This window comes from Molothrus ater, chromosome 6 (genome assembly GCF_012460135.2).
Source record: "Molothrus ater isolate BHLD 08-10-18 breed brown headed cowbird chromosome 6, BPBGC_Mater_1.1, whole genome shotgun sequence".
Classification (NCBI taxonomy): domain Eukaryota; kingdom Metazoa; phylum Chordata; class Aves; order Passeriformes; family Icteridae; genus Molothrus; species Molothrus ater.
In genome coordinates this window covers 11,014,320-11,032,077 of record NC_050483.2, presented here as the reverse complement: position 1 = coordinate 11,032,077, position 17,758 = coordinate 11,014,320, and the positions used below count along the sequence as shown (strand labels likewise).

Sequence of the window (17,758 nt, the reverse complement as noted above, 5' to 3'; positions counted from 1 at the left end):
TGTGTGGGATGTGACACAAAATTTTGAACATTTGTTCTTGGGTCTGTTAGCTGTTTGTGTACCATTACATAACCAGTGACCCACACGTGTGGCATGCTAAGTATTTTATTTTTCAGTGTAGTAATTCTAAGGCTCCATGAAAAGAAAGGGGTTTTATAGAAAACACTTGTTAGATAGGGAAGAGAAATCACTGATAAAATACCTCAGTAACAATTCTTCAAAGCCTCAACTCGCCTCATTCCTCCACCTACACCAGGGATGTTTTGTTACTGAACACAGAGAAGGACAAACAATGCTCTCCCCTCCTGTAAGCCCTGGGATGTTGTAATTCTCTTTTCTACAGCAGGAATGTTCTGATGCACAGAGTGGAATAGGGATGTGACACAGCAGGGGGAGCACGTCCGCTCATCCCCAACTCCTGGGTGGATTTTTCTAGAAAATGTTCCAGTAGGAAGTTGAATCCCTTTGTACACAGCATTTTTCCCAGACAAATTCTCGGTCCCTAATTCTCTGCTGCTGCTGCTACAACTCAAGCACGGTGGCAAACCCTGTAACTTAAGCTATGCTGACTTGTCCACTTTTCTCCAAGTCTCTGTTGGAATCTTCATTTTGCAGAGGAGACACCTCCAGGGTGACACTGCAAACTCTGTGTCCTCACACCAGGAGCCTTTTTCTACCATTCCCTACACAGACACCACAAACACCACGTCTCTCAGTTCAGCTTTTATTTGGGTATTTTTAAGTTAACTTGCTCAAGTCCATTTTCCATCAATACAGACACTAAAAACTGAGATCAACATTTAAGGCAACATTAGCATCCATGCCAAGCTCAATATGCAAACCAGGTCCTCTAAGCACCACAGCACCCAGAACTGCCACGGGTCCCCACCTCTGTCACACGTTCCCTTTCCCTTTGGACTCTGCTGTCCCACACCACGCCCAGGAATTCCATTCACATGCACAGTCTCGAGTCAGACCTTGCCATTGTTTATTTTATAGTTTCCTTTTTAGGAACTAGATCATTTTTGCATAAGGTGATATGAGTGTGATACGTCTCAGGGTGAAATTATGCAGTTGACTCATGTTGGTGATACCCTACAGAATCTTTTTTTTTAAAAATATATTTAACATTAGTATTCTATGACTTCAGTATGAACATTATATGTATTTAGCCTTTTGGTAAAGGCTATACATTGAGACTTGTTAGAATGATAATTTTGCTTTAAATTCTGATTTCTTTAGTGTTACTGTTGACAAGTGTTTGAGTTAGGGATGCCCAAGTGCAACTTTTAGGTCAGAATATTTACAAGTATACAAAAGACCACGTAGCTTTGAATACACCCACTATTCTTAATACAGAGTAAATAAGGATTTGTCTTGTGCCCTGGTGGAATATTTCAACAGGTGGGTCTTGCTTTTTTTTCTCTCTTACAGTAAAAGGAAAGTTTTTGCTTTTCCTTAAGGAGTGTATTTATTACAAGATGGTTAGCATACATATATCACATAACATACAAGCGTTAAAATTGACCAGTTACAAAATAAGCAGTGGTATGTATATCCTCATATAACCTAAGAACAGGATCAGTATTTTACAAAGTACATATAAAAGTACTTCATATACAAAGAAAAATACAAATGTGCAAACACCATTGTCACAGGTGGAAATTTGTCAATTGAAAAATGCTAGAAAAATCCTTCATATTTTTGTTTTGAAATTGCAATTGCATTAAAAACAGCTGCATTTCCTATTGTGTGTGGTGAGAAATCTATGTTCCTTTCTGACAAAATACATTAGTTATAAAAAAACCCACAAAGTTTAATAACTGAAAAATCTTGTAAGTATAGTCAGTTTGGTTAGGCTGACATTAAATTACAAGCAGAACGTCTGGAAAAATGAGAAAATAGTGAATCATATTTACAGACCTTTTGTAATATTAGTGTGCTATTTAACATATTAACATTTCAAAGTAAAAACAATGGCTTAATTACCTACATATTCTACTCAAAGTCCTCATTGTTTGTAGATTGTAAAATTTCAACTAATTTGGGGCTATTAAAAATGTTTCACCAGGATTTTAAGCAGAACAAACACAAGTTCATCAAAAGTAAAAATCTATAAACAGTCTTCCAATTAATGTGCAAAAAAATGTTTAAAAAGTATCAAATCACGACACCTCAAACTTTTTTTTCATTATGTACATATCTAATATCTGTAAATGCTGTTAACTAGCTAGTTTTGTTTTGTTCTGCTACAAATAACTTACCTCTGTCCTGCAAAATGTCTGCATTGTAAAGATTTCAGTGCAAGTGCTTGCTTCATTGTTTAGTGCATTATCATGTTCGTTATTTTTTATTTTACAGTGAGCAGAACAGCATATAAATTAACACATACAACTCACACACAAGAGATCCTTCATCTACTGAATTCCTAGTTTGTTGTTTTCCATTGCTCCAGAGTAGTGTCAGCCAGTTTTCTTTCATTTATCCCATGGGAATTGCAAACAGAATCGAAAATAAAAGTGCTATCTATGGTCTTCAGGTAATCCCTAGATTCTGAAATTCCATAACAACATTGCAGAAGCACTCAGCAGAGCACAAGATAGAGAATGACCTGCACACTGAGAAGACACCTGAAAGTCTGGCATCAGGCAATTTCACTTTTTTGGTCTTTAAAAATATCTACTGTCTATAAACATTGGCAACCTGGTGTGTATGTCACTGGACTCACAAGCTTCATTTATTATCTGTTTTTAGGAATTGCAGACATGTTCCCTCTTATTCATGACTAGCTTGGAAATAAGAACATTCTGCTTAAAAATCTAAATAAAGTGGAAATACACTTCTGGTTGAAGGGAAAATTTCTACACTTTCCTTTGGACATATTTCCTAACAGAGTAGCTCTGAAATGAGAAAACTGGGATCAGATGCTAGTGCAAATACAACCCACTTTTCTAGCTAGGAATTGTACTGAAGAAGGATGAAAATCAGGATAAATGGATTATTATTTTTTCAAGTCCTCCCTGCAGAAAAGAAAATAGCAGTTACAGTGGTTATAATTATTAAACAGAAAAGAACTTATTATGAACTTTAATGGCTGAAATGTAAGGAAGGCTGGTTGTGTGTCAGTAACATTCCAGAACTCAGTTTCTTCCAGGATGAGGTGCTTTAAATGGGACTTTATCATGGAACATTTTTCTCCTTTCTATGCATCTGAAATGCAGCTCTGGATCCTGTCCATCCATTGCTGAGCACTCTGTGCATCTTGGGCACAGAAGTTATACACACGTTTATTTGTCTTCAGCTGCAAGGGAAAAACAAGGACACAAAGATGTCAGCACATGGAAAAGCAAACCTGCAGACTTCAAACTGCAATACTCAACTGGGTCTGAATGTAACATTTTTGAACTATTGCTGTTGAGAGTGATGCCAGCTACATAAATTTTTTTTTTGTCTTGAGATGGCACAACAGCTCTTTCCAAGCTCACACCTTCCAGCAGGTCTGGAACCAGGAGCTTAAACACATCACAGGAAGGAAGTTTCACATAAAGATCAAGTAAAGACCAGATATACTTACATCAAAAAATGCCTTTTCACTGGCATGTTTTGGAGCTCCAATGGTTGGAGAAGCAGGAATCACAGATTCCACTTCTGCAAGGTCTATGTGTCCCTTGCAGCTTGTATCCTCACCGGAGTCGTAGTATCGCAGCTGGAACACGAGAGAAAAGAGAACCCAGACATGCTTTTAGATGGACCTTTCAGATGAATTCCCTTTTCCTGGATACAGCCTGGGGGCACTGACTGCTAAGGGTGGGAAGCACAAAGATTACTAGGAGCTGAGGAGGTGGGGGAAGAGTATTTTGTCCCCAGAGCTGCAGAGCAGAGAAGCAAATAGTCACGGATTGCTCTGGGCAGAGGGCACGGGAGGCAGGAAAGCAGAACCATTTCTTCACTGGTCAATTCATAAAACCAACACAAAAGCTTTACTTCACTGAGGCATTGAGAGAACAATTATCCTCTCTATTTCAAGAATTTAAAGTGATCAGCAGAAATTTAAGTATAATTTTAGGTAATTATAAACCACACAGAAAGCTCACATTTTCCTATACTGCACATAGAGGTTGAACAAAGTCTGTGCTTTTTTTTTGTCCTTGCAAAGATACTTTGATATGGATATTAATCACTCTGTAAAGTGAGTTCCAACATGCAAACATGTTCCAAAAAAGCCCCCACAACAAAACCCCAACAAATTCCCATAAGCCAATGCAAAATAGCAACAGAAACTTTCACAGCAGAAGTCAAACAACAGAATTCCAGCTAGGATTGACCTGTTTTACTCCTACATCTATCATACTCAGAAGGTTATTTGGTTATACAAAAAATGTAAAAGTTTTTTTTTTTCTCCTGCAAAATGAACCTTTTCTCCTATATATAAGATATATAGGATATATTAGGGAGAATAATTATAAACAGCATATTTGTTGGTATTTACCACACTGATCTCAAAGTAGTCAGTTAGCATTTCAAGAGATGCCTGTCTTTATCTATATTACATATTTTAAAGTGTATGGACTACAATAAATTAAATTGTTTTTAAACAAAAGCATACATGAGTCTGAGAAGTTATAACCCCCACTTTGTGGAATATTTGGCTCAAAATATTTTACTGCCTGATGACCCAACATTATTTGAAGTAACAAGACCATAAATTTCTACTGCAGAATTCTGGCATATATTGTAAATTGGATAAAAAGTTTAGACCAACAGATGTCTATTTTTGGTGCTCCTTTTTGTACAATGATTAGGTAGACACTTATGAATAATTTTGCTACTAACTTCATGACTCTGACTAATTTAAAATACTCCTATATATTTTTAGAATACAATCATATATTTTTATAAAATACTCCTATATGTTTCTTTCTATAAAATAAAAGGCAAAATACTAAAACTCCTCTGTCCACTCAGAATTCTGTATGAGCTACAAAACACACAAGACAAACATTGATAGGTCACGAATGATGTAGCACACATCACATCTGAAAATCATCATTACTAATATTCTTTGTAAGACCAATCTATACAAACTCAGGCAATAAAAATGGAGCAACATAAAAATAAAAGAAGTCTATTATCTAAAAAGTTTTACCTGGTGTTTTGTCACATCCAGCACAAACCAGCGAGGTTTCCAACCCTTTAGCAAAGCTCCTCTTTTGTACAGCGTACCTTCAAAAGATCTGAGAGGGACAGAAAACACAGTGGCATTGACCCCATTTTATGGATACTGCTGAGAAATAAAAGTCTCAAAATTATACATATTAAACCCTTAAAACATACATATGAAACACTTATTTTCCTGCAGGAAAACCAGCAAGATTCAAACCAATAGTTTAGCTATTGGTAACTGGGACACACAGATAAAACACCCTTTTAGTACCTTGGATGCATTAAATGTACAACTACAATTTGCTTGTGCACCTAATGAAAGAGAAGGGTGAAGGATGCTGGTAGGAGAGAGAGGCACACCCACTGAGATAACTAAAAGTAATCAAATCCAAAAAGAAGGAATAAGGTAGCCACAAAACATTCCGTGCACATGAAAGCTTCATTGCTTCCTAAGGCAGAGATTTTAACCAATCTAATAAAATATGACTAACTGCTGTCTGATTATTCAATGATATTCAGATCTACTATCTGATTGTTATTGCTAACTACTGTCTGATTATCCAGTTTACCTATTTTCATCAGTCTTTGATGTGAAATGATTGTACAGTGTGGTTGTCCTTCTGTCTATTCCATTGGAGGGAGAGATGCTTGAACTCTGCTCCTCACCCAGCCCACTGTCAGGTATTTCCAACAAAGACCTCTTCTGATAGGAATGCAGATTAGGTGACATCATCCCTGAGGAGCCAGAAGGATGTCTCCGGAGCTGAAAAAGAGGGAAATAGAAGAGAAAAGGTAATGCAATGTGTCTTGCATTGTGAGATGGTCTCAGTGCTGTACTCATAAGAAATACATGGTACAGCATGTGAGGTGGGAACTACTGTCAGGCCAAAAAATCTTCCTAATACAACTCAGGGCAGCCTCAGAGAAGAAGGCAGAGGGATGGCAATTCCCTGCATTTCTTAGGCAGAAGGGTTCACAAGGTATGAGAAATCAGTATTTCAGAAAAGCTTCACATATTCCAGTGACATAGTCCTGAACAGTGTTTGCCTTGCTTTCTCAGAAGAAACTGGGAAACCAAACAGACATTTTGTTACAATAAATTTCCCTGATTTCAAAAGGAAGGAAGGGGGGAAAGGAAAAACTATGGCTTCCAAGAGCTACTTTATAGATCCATGTCATTTTAGTAGAATATCAATAACCTGGAACAAGAGGGATTCTGTATTTGGTCTTAATCTAAATGACAACACTACTGATACAGTCTTGAACTGGTAACTCAGTGTGCAGAGTTCAGAGGCCAAGCACCCAAAAAGCAGCATCTAGGTGCTCTAGAGAGCACACAGAGAGCAAAGAGGTAGCCTTTGACTTAAAAAGTATCTATACTGTCAGCTCCTCTTGTTACCACACTGAGGAATTGGCAACACAAGCATGAATACTTCTTATCTCTACTTAAAAATTATAAATCCCTTTAGCCGTGGAAATGTCTTTATGTATCTCTGAGAATCCTTTTGGCTACTTTCAGAAACTGAGCTTGAAGTACTTTTTTAGTACTTCAACAATCTTTCAAATGTATAAAATCACACATTTCTACATTAGTAAAATGCTCATTTTATCTGTACGCCTTCAACTACATTGGAAAATCAACTAGATAAACAGCACAAGTAAAAATACATTTTTCAACATGAAGAAATAAAAAGCCAATATCATGGGTTAGAACAACATATTCAGTTTTTCAAAAGCAGGATTTTACTCCAAGAAATACAGTGATTTTGTCAGTGCCTCAGGTAGCCTATATAGCAGGAATGGAATTATTCCATTGGACAAGCTCTTTTCTACTTACATTGTCTTGTCTGCTGTCATCCTTGAGATTCATTTTGACCCTTTCCCACAAAAGCTGCCACCTCTCTGGGCTCTGATTTAATTTACTTTCCAACCTCTCGATTTCCTGAAACGAGTAACAAGGGTTTCCTTAAGAATAAACATTTCTAACTGATCACTCCCTGGCAGTCATTTTTAAACAACAATTCTCTAGCTAGTGTTTTCACCCAGTGAAGTTCAAACCCCTCTGTCACATGAGCTATAAACTGAGAGCCATCAGAATCAGGACTCAAAGGCACCCCAGGACAGCATCAGCCACATTTTGTTTGTCCTGCATGTCCCAGGTTGGAGGAGCCACCAGGCTTCCAATTCTCCCCCAGTACACACAAAATTCAACACCCATAACAGAAAATTCTGCCATAACAGAAACACAACACTGATAAGGACAGGCTGTATTTTATGAAAATATTTACAAAGAACAAATTCTGTGCTGCGACACCAACATTGGACACTGCCAATATTAACATTTACCCTGGTTTATAAAATGTGATACAAAGCTGTAATAAAAGAAGGAAATGAAACAGAAAGATTTATTCAATCTGGATGCCAAACTGTAACAACATGTTCTTGTTGTGGAACTTGGGAATATGACCTATGTTGATAACCTCCAGTTAGGGTTATTTCCTGTTAATAAGACAGTGCAAAGTTAAGTAAGAAGAGGCAATTTTATGAGTTTATGTTTACTTGTGGACACTCATTGATACATTTGTCAAGACTTTGAAGTGTGGTCCATATTCCTTGCCATGCTTCCTTTCTCCATTTTTACTTTCAACAGCTACATTGAATCTTCTTGTTAATTAAATAAAATTAAAACCTCAATTTTGCAAATTCAATTAAGAATTAATGATGGAATAAAAAATTGCCACAGGACATAGGTTTCTCATGCTATATAGAAGCTAACTAAGCATCTAAGACATTCATTTTCGAAGTAGAGAAAGTCTCTACTTACTTCTGCCATACTTAATAATTAAAGTAGATTTCATAATATTGTCCAAATCCTATTGATCTTTGGATTTTAATTTTTTCCAGGAAATTGTTATTAATTGAAAGACAGAAAATTATTATAGTTTTAAAGTAAGAAAACATTTTGATAAGGAAATTAACTTCTGAACTAAATTTTGAACTCGGGTGAAAATAAAAAGCCAACATTTGACAATGTAACAGGAACAAAATATTTCTACAAACTTTTCCTTGCTGAAGATAAATTAGAAAACTCCAAAGAGAAACTAAATATAAGAAATGTGGCTTAACAGCAAGAATCAAACAAGAAGCTTGAAATACTGAAGGTAGCTGAAAGTCACATATGCTCTCCTTCTGCTGAGAAATGAAACCAGAATACTTTTGTTTGGAGTATCTTCAGGTAGATAAAAAATTAAGGAATGATGAACACAAGCCAGACTAATGCCTTCTCTAGATGACTTGTTTGTCTTTGAAATGCTGAATGGAAAACACTTCTGGGGGCATAAAACTGAGTCAGTTTACCAGATGCTTTTAAAAGAAACATCCTTTCCAAACTGCTGCAAAAGGATATAAGCTCTTTATTGCCCTAAGTTAGGCAGTTTAATCTGATCATTCTCTTTCTGCCCTAGTCTTGACTTCTGAGTACAAGTCCTTCTCTGCAGAATCTGGAAGTAACTGAAACTTGTTACTTAGCAACTGGGTCACATTCCTTCTTTTTTGGCTCCATAGTGAGTAGTGCTTCCAGAACTTAAAATGAAAAACTTTCACGAAAAACTTTCAACAATCTCCTGTATATAACTTGAAAAGTCAGGACTAAATTCTCCTTTAATAGACCCCATGTAAAAAAACATACATGGCAATAAATCACTAAGATTTACTCTTGCCTCTTCAGTTTTAAATTTTACGGAAAGCAGCAGATTTTTTTTTTTTCCTTTCCATGTGTGGAATGGATTCTGAGTATATGCATTTCCTTGAAAGAAAAAAAAACCTTTAAATTGAACACTCTGGTTGATCTGCTGTTGTCCAGGCTTACAGGAGCAGAAATATATATATATAAGAAAGAAATATATATATAAGAATGTTTATGACAAATTCAATTATGAGATTATTCATTTCCTGCAATTAATAATCAGCAATTAGTATTACTGTGCCTTCCAGAAGATCTGCTAAATAACCTTAAAATTTGAATGGTAGAGACAGGAGTTACATCTGCAGCAGCTCCAGAACTCTGGATATCTCATCTTTTGCACCCACAATATGTCTGTGAATGCACACGGGTTCATTTCTCACAATTCTTACAAATACCAGGATATGATCCACTCTTAAAAGAAGAGCATCACATTCTACCCTGAAAATTCTGAATTAAGGCACTCAATAACTTCTCTGTCTCAGCTTTACATCCTGAAGTGCACTATCTAGTTTTCAGCTGAAAAATATCTTTAGAACAAACAAATTTGGGCTTATCATTATAAACTAAGCAAGACTCAATCTTCCCCAGTAATTTATGATGCTAAATATGGTCTCAATTGAAACATTTTTTGGATACCAACACATTCTCAGTGGATTTATGATTAAAGGAGGTCTTTCTCCTATATCAGCAATAGCCCTAAATTAACAACTTGTTTTAAAAGAACACTTGTGTTCACTTTGCTTTTTAAACTTAGAAGAATATTTTTGTAACCTTCATACAACCTCTCCAAAGTTTTCCAACTGTTCTTTCCATTGCTATCTTTTATTACTATAATCTAATTCACAAATAACATTTAAACTCCATAAAAGCTGACCCACATTTCTTCAGCCTGTAATATGGCTAATTTCCCTGTTACATGGCAGTTTCTCACAGTTGTGGACATGGATAGTCTGGCACCTACCCTGGGAAGAAATGCAGGAGAACATTGTTGCGTTCCTGATGTGCTCCTGGCCTCTGGTTACCTGATACAAACCTCTCTGTGCTTTGCTGAACAATCCCCAAAATGTTCCCTGCTGAGAGACTGCTCTCCCTTTGCCTCTGGGAAGTTTTGACTCTCTTACAGGGGGGGTTTTACATGAGATTCTCTTGATTTATTATTTTTTTTTACCGAGCATTGTCCTGCGTTCGATCAGTCAGGATTGGAAGGAGCAGACCAAAAGGAATTTGAGGAATGTGCCAGAATAAAGCCAGAATAAAGCTAACTCCCTATCAAAATCTTCAAGGACTCACATCCATTCAGAAGCTTCCTGCTTTAAGACTTGCTAAAAAACACCTTTGAATCAGGAGAACTAGGGGCCTAGAGCATATCCTGATTTTCCAAGCATTGCTGTAGTGGGCTCCATAATCCCAGCTTTAATTTAAGGTAAAGTTTGCAAAGAGTGTTCAAAATAAAACACTGCACACAGGGATGTGTATCTGGACATGCAAGTGGCTGAAAACAATGGAATTGAGGAGTGCCCTTGTCATTTTCCTGCACTATCAATTATGATGATAACCAAATGTTAGGCTCTTAATTAATTGTAATCAACAAACACCTTCATCTTTAAGAGAAGACAGATGTTAAATCACTCTAAATAACAGATGTTAAATCACTCTAAATCACTACTAACAATGATGATAATGGGATCATTTTTCATCTTCTAATGAGGACAGAAACTAAGCAGCCTAAGTGAGCCCAAACAAGAAAAAGCCAAAATCAAGCATCTATTTCAAGTACCAAAATATTTTGAAGATATCTAAATTTATCAGTTTGCTTTTAGTAAACATGAATAAACTAAAAGCAATCATGGCAAGCTTTTTTGTGAAATGTGGGCCAAGATGTTCAGTTTATGTTTGTGTATCTGCTTCCCAATTGTTACAATCAACAAGTGTCAGATTCTATTTTCTGATCTGTCCAAGAAGCTGGGTTGTTATTTTACCACACACCTACTTCAAAACGAGGAGAAAGAAGTCAAGAAAGGAAGATTCACCATTTGCCCAAATGAAAATAGCTGCTCCTGCATTTCCTACAAAACACAACCTAAAATTTTATTTATTCTTTAAAACAGACAGTGAAGAAATGAATCCATGAGTAGTTGTTGACTACAATTAAAGCATGCTCCCAGGGAAGCGTGCATCCAGAACAACATCAGCTTTGCAGGAAATCTGATTGATTCCCAGAACCTCCACCACATCTCCAGATCAGTCTTATTAAACCTGTTTTGACATCTATCATGATCCTTTAAGAACAGTACATCTGTAAGGCAATAATTTCAGTAGAAAGCAAATATGAATTTCTTGAGCATAAGAGAACTCACTGTTCTGTGCAACACAAGTACTCACATTTAAAAGGCTGGTGATGGCATCAGGCTGTATTTTTTTTACATCATCATAACATGGCCACACTATTTTCCTCTTAGTCTGAGAGACTGAACCATCTGCTTGGTCATTTTCTTCTGAAACACTGCATTTTGCAGGTACCATGGTCCAATCATAGGAAGGACCTGTAGCCAGAATCTCTTCTACATAATAATCCCACTTTTTGAGGCTGGACATATTTACATTTGGCTTCAGTGCCTATTTGAAACAAAGTGTTAGTAAAATGACATAAAGGAAGCCTTTGAATTTCAGATTTACAACACAATACCTGTATTTTCCAGATTATTCTAAATTGAATTCTACAATGGTGAGTGCACTGTGAATTTTCTAGAATTATTCAAGACACAGCCCAGTCTAGGGGACAGACATTGTCATATAAGACAGAAATGTAGATAATGTGAAATGTATCCCATTATGACTCTCAACTCAGTTCCCCTTTAAAGACAATTTTAATAATAATTCATAAAATTTAATGAAATCAAACAGGGAACCTCATTTAGTTTACCAAGATGCATGAATACCTGTTCCAGAACTTGGCCCTTTAAATTACATTTCCATGCCTTTCAGATACTGCTCCAGTCAATCAGGTAGGGTCATTTTTGTCCACCAAATACTTAACTCAGTTCAGAACAATTAAGATACCAAAAAGTACTGAAGAAATCACTCAGAATCACTCAGAACCACCTGTATTTTAAGAAAAATCATACCTCAATTTCAGCAGGGGCATAGAGGTAATTGAAGAAAATAGGGCTCCTTTTGTGCATCTTTTCAATACATTCCCAAATGCAAATTCCTTTCTTGGCATGTTTATCTCCTTTATCTTCAAACAATGTCCCTGGGGAAAAGAAGAGCAGCAAAAAGATGGCTTTGGGATAATGCTCAACAAATGCTAAAGCACAGCCCAATGGAATTTCACAGACTGAAGGTATAGCAAACTTTACTATCAAATGCCACTGCAAAAGGAAATAAAGAAAGAAGATAAATAATAGATATTAATATTTTTTTGGAATAAAATGGTTGCTCAAGTCTAATCTCTCCCACAGCTACAACACTTTTTAAGCATTACAATTGATCATATGCCATGAGAAGCAGCCCTCAAAGCAGAGAAATTTGGAGCGTGTTTGAGTGGACAAGTCCCAAGAACAGCCTCAGCTGGGTGATGTAGCCTCAGTAAAATGGCTCTGAGGGCAGCTAAGGCCTTGGAACCAGTCAGGTTGCACATGACAGATGGAGTAAAACAGAAAATATAAAAGGAGAAACACTGAAGATAATGCGGGAGGAAGAAGTGGGAGGAAATCGATGGAAAGGCTTTTCTTTCTTGAAACTTTGTGCACTCTCTGATGGACTCACAGAGACTTTGTTTCTGTTAAAAGAAGGTATTTAGTAGGGAAAACGGAACTACCTGGAAAAATTGCTAAAAATGTAGCAATTTATGCCAATTAGGCATGGCACTAATTGCTTCTACTTTCTCTTAGGGCCATCAGAGGCACAGCTCAGGAATCACTGATGCAGGAAATGCTACATGTTCTTCACCTCCATTTTCCCTTCTACACCTGAAATGTAATTTCATGACATGGAAATTCCTTTTGGGGTCACCACTCAGCTACTGGACCATCTTAACCCAGGCAAAGATTTTGTAGTCCAAATATTGAGGAGAAAAATATCAACAACTACACAAGCAGTATGCAAGACACAAAGATCACACATACCATGTTCTAGTCTCTCATAATCTGAATCCAGAAGAAATGTTTTAAATCGATTTGATATGTGATGAAAAGCCAGAAACTTCAGATAATATTGATTGAACTCAAACTCTGTCGGGTATTGGTTATGAATCTAAAAAATAAAATTAAGAAAAAAAAAAGGAAAAAAGTGGATATTGAGGATAATACAAATAGATATGTAAGAAATAATAAAGTGAAATGACAGCAAAACAATTCCCCCATGAATGCTGAAAACAAATTGCAAGTGTCACAAAAATCCTTCTAACATTTTGTCCTAGAATATTTTTTGGCTAAATAAATTCATGTATTGTCTATGCTGCAAGAACATTTCAGAGCAGATAGAGTGAACTGTGTAACAAGCAGTATCATACTCTGTACAATCCCCATGATTCTTCCAGGAAATCCACCTGGATATAAACCTTCTATGATAATTCTTGAGTCACCACATAACTTCACAGGTAAAGATGCTACTCCTGGATGTGGCTGGAATGAAACCTTTAACTGAAAGGTTTCACACTGGATTTCTGTCTATTGCTGAGAACCCCACGAAGCAGACGAGTACAGAGACAATGCTGCAAATGAGATTCCACCTACCACTCCTGAAACAGCCAATTTCTCAAGTACTTACTAGTCTACACATATTTCTTCCTTTTCAAAATATGACCAAAAATATTAGAGTATGAAAAAAACCCCACAGTGAGGAGGTGTCTTGCCATTATTCTTTTGAAACAGTAAAAACCATGTCATTGCTTAAATTGTTACCCTCATTAGGCTGTGGGTCTGTCTGATTCAGTGAATGTCTCCAGCGTGAGTCAGGAGACTTTATTTAAGAAAACTATACAAGATTATCAGAGTACAGCACTGTGAAATTGCTGGTTCTTCACAGCAGCTTCTCTTTAACATAATCATAAAGAGCCTCATGTAAGATTTTAAGCACAAAGTTTAATATTCATGGCAAAAAATTTAGCATTAGTTACTGATATTTATACTTGATATCCATAGAAAATGAAAGATTCTAAAAATCTTGATGAGAGAGTGCTTGGAGAAATTTCATGTGTTAATTTAAAATTTACTCTTCAAATAAGGTTATGACTCAGGTTCTTTATTTTCAGAATAAACACAGCAATTAACTGAAAATTTCTAATTGCAGTGGAAATAAGTACAGCTTGCAATTGAAAAAGAAACTGCTGACTGAATTTCACATTTGAAGTAAGTACCACTGTTCTTTGTCTAGCTCCCCATCAAACCTGTAATACACCTTTAGTTCTGCATTCTACCCCTGCCTTGTCTTCTGCATTCCCACCACTCATTTCTCTGTTCCATATTTTCTCTCTAATCTCTTATCAGTTTTCTCTCAACCTCTCAGTTACTCCATGGGGTTTTTTCAGTAATGATGGGAATTGTTACTAAGATTACTTGAAGCTCCTTACATTTATATTTCCACACAGACCAGCTAAATAAAGGGGGAAATAAGTGTTTAGCAAGGAGAAGTTTTCTACTGAACATACAACACTGACAGGAAAATCCCTTGAAATGACCTACAAACACCCACACAGCGTTTAAGTCAGAGAATTTGCTGTTATTGTATCTCAATATTATCTTGGGGCTGGGCATTTTAAATGCTCAGATACTTTAAGACATGTCAGTTCAATATACCCACTCTTATTTAATCCCTGTTTTTCCCCTGATACAAATACTACATTCCTGCACTGATTTGTAAGAACAAAAGATGTAAGAATAAGCAATTTTTTTTCTATGATACATTCAGGACTTCAATTTTATAGACAAATTAAGTATTTAGCTCTATTTATAAAAAAGAGGGTTTTTTTCCATATCTTCTTCAGTACATATTTTCTCCTTGTGTTAGGAGAAGGTTTTTTTAATATACTGTAAGAAGGAGAGGCAACATTCTGCTATTTGACATGAAATATATACAGGGTCTTAACTTCTACTTATGGTCCAACAATTATTTTAATACTTGTAAGAGTTACAAGAACAAGCTGCTGATAAAATTCTGTCATGGCTCTAAATGTTGTGGGTGATTCCACTTCTGAGATTTCTGGATGCAGAAATATTGTAATAAGAGTAAGTTATTATAATTATAATTTACTTTTAAAGAGAAAACAGCTATAAAACATTTCTCTGATAGAGGTAAACAATGTAGTAATTATTGTTGTCTTAATCTCCATAATACACGAACATTTGAAACCTGATTAAAGCTGTACATGTTTCTAATGTTATGATTAGAGAAACTCAGCATTCTGGAGCTGTTTTTAAAATTACCATGGTCCCACTGAAGTAACTCCTAAATGTATTTAATAATCTTACAGATCTATCAGCTTTCCTTAGTTTCCTAATACATTTTTGTTTTTTTAAATCAATTTTTACTTATCCTGAGTGAGGAATACAACACTCCAAAGGTCCTGTGCTGGTGATGGCTACGAGGTTTTCCTGCAAACCCTGGAATGCCTGAGCACACCTCCCATGGGAGCAGCACTCACCTCCTCTTACACAGGGTGCTGGGACACAGCTCCTCACTGGGCTTAAAAGATGTCAACTCTAGAAAATCATCCTATTTTAATTATAGTCAATAAATTACCAAACAGATTCAGAAGAAAAATAAGAGAAGCTTCCTCACTGACATCACTTGCATAAACTCCGTCTCCCTAGAAGCAGGGAAAGCATCTGCCAGATGCTGCTATTGTGAAAGACTGATTTTGCATTAATAATTCAGCTGACACCTGGAGATATTGGCATAAACAATGACTTTTTATAAGATGATGCAGTTCTAATTTAGGAATCACTGCTTCATTTGTTTTCTCTGGATCTTTAGTTTAACCCCTGATATTTAATGCATGTACTGGCTCTGTGGTAATTTTCTTACTGCACCTAGTATATGGATTGTAAAGGTTAAAAGTACTTGGAAAGGACCAAATGTTTGCTTCCAGTTAATGGGTAATTTTTTTGAAAACTGATCATACATAATATATTACACTTCAGGGTTAAGTTGCAATTGGATTCTGTAGTTGTGTAACAATTTGCACAGAAACCAATGAAAATTCACAAAAATTTTCCAGTACAGATGTTGAGAAAACTTATTTTTTATGATAAATTCATATGAAATTTCAACCAATAATTTGACTTCAAAATCAATTTTCCTAGAAATTACAACCACACTGTTAGAATTTGGTAACTCAATACTAGGAGTTAGAAGAGTTATCATTAGAAGGATAATCTAACTCTAGTTCTAGAAAAGTTACTCAGAATTTCCTTCTCCATGGGACTGTAGGTCATTCAGCTTACAGTCAAGTCTATATTATCAATATTAGACTGATTGTGCTTCCCATGCCCTGTCTTGGATGAAGATAACACTGGGCAAAATAATTATAACCCCTTCGCAGCCTTATCTTTCCTCAGAAGAAGTTACTCTCTCCTTCAGATGGACAAGCTGAAGTGCTTCTAATGGTCTTTTCTGCCAAATTTCCCCCAGCATTTTGGCTGGGAGCTGCCAAGAAGCCCTGAGCTCTCCACGAGAGCAGCAGTGAACAGCTCCTGATGGGCAGCAGGAGGTACCGGTCCTGCTGGCACAGCTGCACCCAGGGCAGCTCAAACCCACAAACACAAAATGCTCTTCTCTCTAGAAAATGAACCTGCTCATAACCTGTGTATTTCCTAAAACAGAGGCAGATACCTGCTGAGTGACTGTGGTAATTCACTTGGGGGGAATTTTGGAAGGAATTAGAGACGAGACCTCTGAGTCATTTTTGATGATGCAGTTTATTTTTTTTTATCTTCTACATAGGCAGGAAGAGTGAATTTGGCTCAAATCATTACAGCATCGTTCAGAAGGTCACAGGACCCTTAGTTAGAAGACCTTTTAAGGAGTTATTGACCAATAAAACACTGCCAACAAGGATATTTATGTTTTTGACCCAATCCTTAAATATTCTGTCTTATGGACCCATGCTGCAGTGTAAGCTTTCTTAGCCAATCATGTTATGACACACAAACCTACAATACTGCATTCTAAACTCCTTCTTTACCTCTGTAACTACTTTTATTCTTGCTATCTCTTAAACTCTAAAACTCTAAACTTCCCTTTACTTAGCTGAATGTGTCTCTGCTTTACACTATAAATCCACATTCTTGCTCCTAGCACCTAAGTTTGGAAGCCCCTTCCAAGGTCTCAGATCAAATCTGTGTTTAATTCTAAGCTTTGGCTTCCAGGCTCAAAGTTCTGAGAGTTCCTTGCATTTGGATTCCAACAAGTGACAGGCACTGAAGCTGCTCCCTAAGGTGAATTGCAAAGGTGATGTTCCTGAATTTTCCTGACACATTCACATGTGTGCAGCCTGGGGCAAAACTGCATCTGACAGTTCTCAACAGCAGGGATTTGTCCCACTTTGCATTTCATTCCAACTTTTAAAGATGGAATGACTATAATCCATTATTCTATGTCCTTAGAACTGCAGATTTTGTTAAACATAACTTAAAGAAAAACCATGAAGAGAACATGGTCCATTCTATTTCATGGCAATAAACCCAAATCCTTGAATTTAATTTTTAACTTTCTTCTGGATAACCCATTTGTTTCCAAAACCTGTGTCATCTCTGAATCACTTGAGAAGGAAATACTGCACGGGCATGTGAGGATAACTGTCTTGTAATGACAACTTTCCAAGATTTATTACAGTAAAACTGAAGCAAA

At 36.5% G+C, this 17,758-nt stretch overlaps 1 protein-coding gene across 5 annotated transcripts in view; it reads right to left on the bottom strand.

Moving 5' to 3' along the window:
* Positions 1 to 710: 710 nt before the first annotated feature.
* The window catches only part of SBF2 (SET binding factor 2), a 231,945-nt gene continuing 214,897 nt past the window's right edge, over positions 711 to 17,758 (bottom strand). For all 5 annotated transcript variants that reach the window (XM_036384030.2, XM_036384033.2, XM_036384035.2 and 2 more), the window contains 8 exons: positions 13,036 to 13,162; positions 12,034 to 12,161; positions 11,291 to 11,524; positions 7,001 to 7,105; positions 5,733 to 5,926; positions 5,147 to 5,234; positions 3,575 to 3,706; positions 711 to 3,301 (listed from right to left, as the gene is read on the bottom strand). In XM_036384030.2, coding sequence (XP_036239923.1) covers positions 3,203 to 3,301; positions 3,575 to 3,706; positions 5,147 to 5,234; positions 5,733 to 5,926; positions 7,001 to 7,105; positions 11,291 to 11,524; positions 12,034 to 12,161; positions 13,036 to 13,162 — 1,107 coding nt within the window. In that variant the 3' untranslated portion in view covers positions 711 to 3,202. The remainder of the gene's footprint in view (positions 3,302 to 3,574; positions 3,707 to 5,146; positions 5,235 to 5,732; positions 5,927 to 7,000; positions 7,106 to 11,290; positions 11,525 to 12,033; positions 12,162 to 13,035; positions 13,163 to 17,758) is intronic.